The 8146-nt window shown below is 36.8% G+C and overlaps 1 protein-coding gene across 1 annotated transcript; it reads left to right on the forward strand.

Annotated features, from left to right (window-relative positions):
* The first annotated feature begins 5987 nt into the window (after nucleotides 1-5987).
* SH3BGRL2 (SH3 domain binding glutamate rich protein like 2) lies at nucleotides 5988-6311 on the forward strand. The gene has a single exon (XM_024733510.1). It carries the CDS (start codon nucleotides 5988-5990, stop codon nucleotides 6309-6311), a length of 324 nt encoding a protein of 107 aa, XP_024589278.1.
* Nucleotides 6312-8146: the final 1835 nt, after the last annotated feature.

Consider the following 8146-nt stretch of genomic DNA (forward strand, 5'->3'; position numbering starts at 1 on the left):
ATGTTGCTACAATGATGCAATGAATAATTTGCACATTTTTTTCATATTAATGGAGATGTATTAATACCTAGGTGAATACCTAGGGTTTGATGGACCAAAGTAAGTGCAAATGTAGTTCTATTAGATATTAGATATTACCAAATTCCATTCTGTAGGAATTTCCACCAGTAATATACTAGAGTGTCTGTTTCTCCACAACCTCAACACAATAATATGTGCTCAACATTCACATTTTTGCCAAAGCAATAGGTAAAACTGGCATCTTAGTGGTTTTAATTTAAATTTCTTTTATTGTGAGTAAAGTTGGAAATATTTCCATATGTTTACAGGCTATTTTTATATCATTTTTTGTTAATTTCCTGTTTTCTCAATTTGTAAAAAGTTCTTTATATATTAGGAATATTAGCCTTCGATGTGTGACATACATTGTAAATGTTTTCTTCCAGTTTGCCATTTGTATTTTGTCTCTGATGATTTTTGCCATGCCCCCAATTTTTTTTTAGATATTTAAATTTAGCAATATTGAACTGGATTTTGAGTTATAGTTAGAAAGCTTTTTCTTTCTCATCAGGTTCTAAAGAAATTCACCTACTTTTTCTACACGTATGGTTTTATTTTTATACTTAGACCTTCTATGCTTTCAGAGTTTATTTTTGTGTATGGTGTGAGGCATAAATCCAATTTTATCTTTATACAAATGGCTGTCCATTTGTCACAACAGCATTTATTAAAACATCCATCTTTGTCCCTGATGATCTGAAAATTTTTAATATAGTACTAGATATATAAAAAAGTCACGTTTCATTATCAATAGCTCCTTTATGCCAGCTGCTATTGCTATATTAATATTCCCAAACACAGTTGTTATTATATAACATTTACCCTATCCTAAATAAGAGCACCCAAACAACCAATATGTGACAGTTTTTAAATTAAGTATGAAAGTTTAAGCTTACTGCCACTTCTTGCAATATGGCAGACAAGGTAATCTGAAAAAACTCTATTTAAGACATGTAGAAATTCTGGATAAGAGTCAATAACCAACATTGATAATGCATTTCTAGGCTTAAAAGAAAATAAGTTAAACCAAAATGAAGAGAAAACTGAAATCTGATCAGGAAACAGGATGGGAAGCAGGAGTTGAGTTATTTGTCAATATCAGGAAATAAATTGCTATGACCTTTAGCCCATATAAGGCAGGAAAACTAAACTAAGATCCCAGAAAAAGCCAGATCTCTTAATAGTATTCCCTTAAAGAAAGGGTAGAATTTTTAAAAATCTATCTTGTGACTCACAGGGGAATCATGGGCCAGCCAATCCCACTTCTTACAATATAGTCTCAAGAAATGCTTGTATTGCATACATGTGTCAGGAGACATGTACAAACATAAAAATAAGTCAAATATCTGAGACTTTTAAAAAATTGTGATGAACTCATTTAATAGAAAAATACAGCATTAGAAATGAATACTCTACCCCAATATCAACACAGATGAAACTCACAAACAATGTTGAGCAAAAGAGTAAGTAAGATACATGTTTTCAATTTAAAATATGTGTAAAGTAAAGGATGCATCTTATCTAGACATGTCTACATAAGTGGTATACTATGAAGATGTTCAAAGAAATGATAAATACAAAACTCTGCTTGTGTTCAAACTCTGGAAGTGGAGAAGAAAGTGAATGTAATGAGTGCATGGAGGGATTCAAAGTGCTAATAATGTTTTATTTCTCAAGCCAGGTGTTATTTTATTAACATCTGTTTATATCTTATATTCAGTTCATTTATTTACCCTACAAAGATTTGTCAATCACCTACTATGTGGCAGATGTCATTCAAGGCAGCTGGCGAACAAAACAGATGAAAAATCATGGCTTTGGTGGAGTTTGTGTTCTAGAAGAGGAATACAAAAATAAATTTTAAAATACTATAAGTAAAAAACTATATAGTATGTAAGAGGAAAACGAATAGCAACATAAGTTGTGTTGGTAGTACAGGTGGTAGAAGGAAGTTTTATTCAGCATAATGTAGGGTGGGAGGTCTCACTGAGGTGGCATTTGAGCAAAGACTTAAAGAAAATGAGGGAGGATAAGATATTTTGAAAGAAGAGCATTTTAGCAGGTACAACAGCTAGTGCAAAGCCCTAAGGCTGGAGCATGCCTAGAGTGTTCATGGATTAGCAAAGATGCCAACATTGTTGGAGCAGAGTGAATAGCAGAGAAAGTAGCAGAAAATGAGGTCAGAATTGTAAAGGGTGGTGGTTAGAGATATTCTAGGGCCTTGACGGCAAGTGTAAAGGTTTTGACTTTTGCTCTGAGTGAAAATGGGGAGTTAATACAAAACTATGAGCAGAGAAATGACTATTTTTTCTTCTAGTCTTATTGAGATATAATTGACATACAACACTGTATAAGTTTAAGGTATATAACGATTTGACTTACATACATCATGGAATGATTACTACAATAGATTTAGTGAACATCCATAATCTCATATAGGTACAACATTAAAGAAATAAAAAAATATTTTTCCTTGTGATGAGACCCCTTAGGATTTGCTCTCTTAACAACTTTCATATATACCACACAGCTGCGTTAGTTATTTTTATCATGTTGTACATTATATCCCTAGTACTTATTTATCTTTTAATTGGAAGTTTGCACCTTCTGACTACCTTCATCCAATTCCTCTTGCCCCAATTCCAAGCTGACATTTTTTTTTAATTTCCTTTTTAAAATATCAGTCCCCTGAGGTGTGAAGAATAGACTGCAAGGGGACAAGGATATAAGTGAGATAACCAGTTAAAAGGCCACTGCAATAATGAAGGCAAGAGATGATGGTGATCTGAACCAAAATAGTAGTACAAGAGCTAGTGAGAAGTAGTCAGATTCTGCTCTGAATTTAGAGACAACAGGATTTCCAGATGGACAGAACATAAAATATGAGAGGGAAAAAAAAGAGTCTAGGAAAACTCCAAAGTGTTGGGTCTGGGCAAAAAGAATAGAGTTATCATTATCAAATTAGCACTTCCTTTTCCTTGTAGTATTCTTTTGTAACTTACATATTTTTAAATAAATAGTATTATCCATACATATTATACTAGAAATTAATTTTCCCTTCAATATATGTCTTGGAGATCTTTCCGACTCATTACGTATAGGTCTAACATGTTCTTTTTCGTGACTGAAAAACATTCTTGGTGATTCTAGTATTCACATAGGTGATCCTTCCAACACCCTGGTCTCTCTATCCTACCACTTATTCCCATGGTCATACTTTAGACCTGTGCTGTCCAATATAGTAGTTATAAAAAAAAAAAGAATAGAGTTATTATGAACTGACTTAGGAAAGACTGTGAATTTGAACAATAGAAATGTATATTCTCACAGTTCTGGTGGCTGGAAGTCTGAGATCCAGGTGTCAGCAGGTTTGGTTTCTTCTGAGGCATCTCAGGCTTGCTCTATTCTCTTTGTGTGTTCACATGGTCCTTCTTCTTTGCACACATGTCTGGTGTCTCTCTGTGTATCCTAATCTCCTCTTCTTATAAGGACAACAGTCAGATTGGATTAGGGCCAACCCATAGGACCTCATTTTACCTTAATAACGTTTTTAAAAGCCCTATCTTCAAATACAATCACATTCAGAAGTATCACATTCAGAATGTGAACAGTCACATTCAGGTTAAGACTTCCATGTCTGAATTGGGGTTGGGAGTCAGAGGGTCTGGGACACAACTGAGCCCATAACAGTGGGTAAGTAGGTTTGGGATGGAAGATTAAGTAGTTTAAGTAAGTACATGTTAATTTAAGATATTTTGGACATCTACATAGAGGTGTTGAGTAGGCAGTGTGACACATGGGTCTAGAATTCAGAGAAGAGATAATACCTAAAGATATAAGTTTTAGTGTCAGCAGTGAAGTTTAAAGCCATGAGACTTGACGAGATCATCAAGGGATACGTTTAAGCAGAGAAGAAAAAGAGGACCAAGGTTGGAGCCACTGGGCTCCCTAAAAGTAAGTAATTGACAATAAGCAAGAGCTATCAAAGGAAACTGACAAAAAACTCTAAGAAGAAGATTCAATAAGCCATGAAAAACAAGGCAAAAGTAGCAAGAGAGAGGGAATGATGCAGTAAATATTACTGAGGGGTCAAATAAGATAAGGTCTGAGAATTGGTCAATGAATTTGTCAGTATGAAGGTCATTGGTGAAATTGTTAAGTGTTACATTGGTGAAGGACAGAAACCTGAGTGGAATGGGCTTAAGAGAGAATAAAACCAGAGAACTTGAAGTCAGAGTAAAGACAATTGTTTCAAGAAATTTTGTCTTAAAGGCGAACAGAGGAAAAGGGGAATGGCTGATGAGGAATACGGGGTCAAGGGAAACTTTTGTTTTTAAGATGGGAGAATAATGCTGATGAGAAAGATCCCATAGACAGGAGAAAATTGATGATGGAGAGAATTGATAGAGCAATTTCCTCAAGTGAATGAGCAAAATTGTGATCTGCTAGAGGGATTATCTTTAGATGGAAGGAGTAAAAACAATAACAGGCTTATATACATTATGTATAAATTATATATACCATGTATATAATGTACTATAAAACATGTATATAATGCACTTATATATCATATATTATTTGCATATATATAAAGTATTTCAGGCTTAAGTCTCACTTAACTTTAAGAGTTAATATTTTGCCTGCCTCTCCCCCTGTTCCATTCTTCTGGAAAATGCCCACTCATACTAGGTGGGTGCTTCTGTAGAGGAATGTGGGCTGCTCATTGCTCAGAGGGATGAATGTATGATTCACAACAGTTTATAGTAAATGGTTCAGGTATAGTCATGTGACCACTCAGTGTCCTTCCCTGAATTTTTCAAATAAGAGCTGAGGAAATGTTCTTCTTTCCCCTTTGATCTCAGTATTGCAAGGCTGTGAGCTTGAAACTTCCTGCCATATGGATAAGCTGTCCTAGAGAATAAAGCCCATAAAGACTCAAACAAAAAGAGGATGCAGAGAATAATTTATTCCTGACATTGTTTGTGTCCAGGGTTCTGGCTGTCATTAAGGTCATCTCTACAGAGTCCTTCCCAGTAAACTGAACTGTGAATATCTTTTTTAGTTGAAGCTAAAAGAGGATAGTCAAGGTATTCAGGGACCTCCAGAGCTGATACAAATCATACTTCTGGTCTTTTCTTTCTATCATAACATTTGTTCTTTGGGTTTCATCTGCACGAAATTGTAATTGCAATCAAACTTAACTTTTCCTCATCTCTCACACCTCACATCTTAATAATCAGCCAATTCTTCAGCCTCCACAATCAGTCTTTCCTGAGTGAGAGCCTCACCGCTGCCATTTTAATCCAAGCCACTTCCATGTCTCACCTTGTTGAATGAACAGATAATTCTTGATTCCTGACTTTTTTCTAGGTTTGCTCATTCTGCTTCCTCTACCAGGGGGTCACCATCTACTCAGCCAATACTGTCCCCTGTACTATGTAGGGTCCTGATCCCTCCAACCTAAAGTGACTTTTCCCCCATTAAAACTCCTTATCTCTCTTATGTGACTCCTTTCATTTTTGCTTTGCCTATAGTTATTTGGGACCTCTTATAAGATTATAATCACATTGAGAGCAGTTTGAGCACTGTTCATCTACAACCCCTTGTATATACTATGTTCTCAACAAGTATATATTATGCTAAGTTATTAAAAATTAACCTAGTATTTTTTTGCCATTTAAGAAAACTGTATTTGACTGGGGGAAATATTAAGCAATATAGGTTATGATGTACTCTACTACTACTTACAAAGTGACTTTTGATAAATTTTAAGATTAGTAACAATGGGTGGTGAAAAGATGAGACTTTATGCCTCTTGGTATCCTTTGTTTCCATTATTTTATGTTCCCTTTTCCACTCTAAACTGTTTAAGACTGAGAAAATTGATCTGCAGACCAGGAGACCGGAGCGCTGTGCCTGGTGAGAAGATGGTCGTCCGCGTGTTCACTGCCTCCTCCTTGGGCTTCATGGCGATAAAGAAGAAGCAGCAGGATGTGATTAGATTTCTGGAAGCCAACAAGATTAAGTCTGAGGAGGTGGACATCACAATGTCAGAAGAGCAGAGGCAGTGGATGTACAAAAACATCCCCCCGGAGAAGGAGCCTGTTCAGGGCAACCCTCTGCCACCTCAGATGTTTAATGGTGACCGATACTGTGCAGATTATGACAGTTTCTTTGAATCCAAGGGAAGCAACACAGTCTTTTCATTCTTAGTCCTGAAATCACAGTTGGCATCAAAGGAAGAACCTTAGCGAAGACAAGTGAAAGAGGATGGAGATGCATTTTGGAGCACCCCTGGTACTCAGCACACACCTGCTTACCTAATGCATCACTGTGGCAGAAGCCACATGCATTATCAGTAACTTTGCTTGCCATGGAAAAGGTGTTTGGGGAAGACGTGGGTCTAATGGGATTGCATGAGTGCTTTAAACCAAATCAGGACCGTGGTGGGTTTTTTTCTTGTTTTCAGAATTGCCTGCAGTTGCCTCGCTCACCCGGAGGAGGTACAGTCACCTGTTACAGGTGTGCTTCCTGAATAACTGAGTGACCATCAGAGAGAAAGTACTGGGTCTGTCCTGGGTTGTAGTTGATGCCAGGGTTGCTGAGACCTGCTTCTCTTCAGGCTGCCAAGATGGTATCCTTGAAATCAGTCTGCCAGGTTATTAGAATATTTTGATCAGAAAGAAAAGAAGCGATGTTGGTTGACAAAGGGCTAAAGATCTTTGCTGCAGATTCACGAACATCACTATTCCAGTGCTTGTCGTAACTGAAGAAAAAGTTAGACGTTCTAGCCTCCTTTTGGTAATGGAAATTCTTACCCCCATAAATCCTCCAAGCCTCTACAGATGTTTCCAGAAATCACTGTTGCAGCAGTGTGTGATCAGAACCGAGTGACAGGGATGAAAAGAATTGCTCTTTTAAAAAATACATGCTTCTTTATCACTTACAAAGGAGAAGTTTCACCTAATGTGTAAGATTGCTTAAAAGATATATTTAAAGAGGTGCACTGACAATTAATTTATAGAGACATAATCTGATTCGTACCTGAAAGCATTTCAGCTTTAGCAACTTTAGCAACTTATTTATGCGTAAGTGCACATATAATTTTAAACGCAGCTCCCCTAACTAATAGCTGCTTATATATTTTGTGAAGGGATCATATTTTTCGAGAAAGGAAGATCTCGGTTAAATATATTTTGTGAACCCTTGATGAGGCAAATTAAAAGATACTGATATTGCTGCACAACTTAATTTTTTTCCTGTGTTACTTTTCATTGGTCCTCTGACTCTGCCAGCTCATATCTCTGGCCAATGCAGTCCCGGATTTTCAGAGTAACGTAGATACGTGTTTTCATTCCATATATGAACACCAGTGATATTTCAGAACAGAGTACATACCAGAAAGGGGCTGTCAGAGACTCACTCTGAATTGTACTTGGCATGTGAAATCTCTCCTTCCTTTGGAGTGGTTGCTGATAAACACTGAACCTGTCGACTTCATTAGGGCAAAGGCTCCTTTTCTGCATCCTTGTCCCTGCTCACATTTTTAGAGTTTCTAGTTGCCAAACTTGGGAATAGTCTTGAATAGAATAAATTCAGAGGGTTGCCTAAGATATTCTGCTATTCCCAGCATCCTGATGGTGAACTTGCCCTTTAGATTCTGAGCAGGAAGTTTGTAAGAAATGGAAAGAACAGAAGAATTTAGGCCCTGCCACCTGTGTTCTATCTCCCTCCTATTCTAAAGAACTTGTTGAATGCTAAAGCTGACATCCCAGCCTGAGATTTGCATCCCAGGACTACAGCCAGAAGAAAAGCATGCCACTGATTCCTATGTGACTGGAACAGATACATAATCCACAATTTTCTCTCCCAGGAAAGCTGCTGTAAAATCATGGCTATGACTGCTTAGTTGGCATTAAATACGATCCAGGTCAAATTCCACTTGATAAATCCCAGGGACTATCCAGGAAATTTTTTTTGAACTGGATATTGTGTTAAAGTCTAAGAAGACTTAGAATTTCTTAAGATACAGCAATTTTTAAAAAGTTAATGTTGCAACGGTCTAACTTACACTTTGTCTACTCTT

Source organism: Neophocaena asiaeorientalis, unplaced genomic scaffold, assembly GCF_003031525.2.
Source record: "Neophocaena asiaeorientalis asiaeorientalis breed wild unplaced genomic scaffold, Neophocaena_asiaeorientalis_V1.1 scaffold150, whole genome shotgun sequence".
Taxonomy (NCBI): Eukaryota; Metazoa; Chordata; class Mammalia; order Artiodactyla; family Phocoenidae; genus Neophocaena; species Neophocaena asiaeorientalis.

Bases quoted from the DNA above. Each gene is read 5' to 3' on its own strand.
- SH3BGRL2 (XM_024733510.1), top strand. From the start codon at position 5,988: ATGGTCGTCCGCGTGTTCACTGCCTCCTCCTTGGGCTTCATGGCGATA.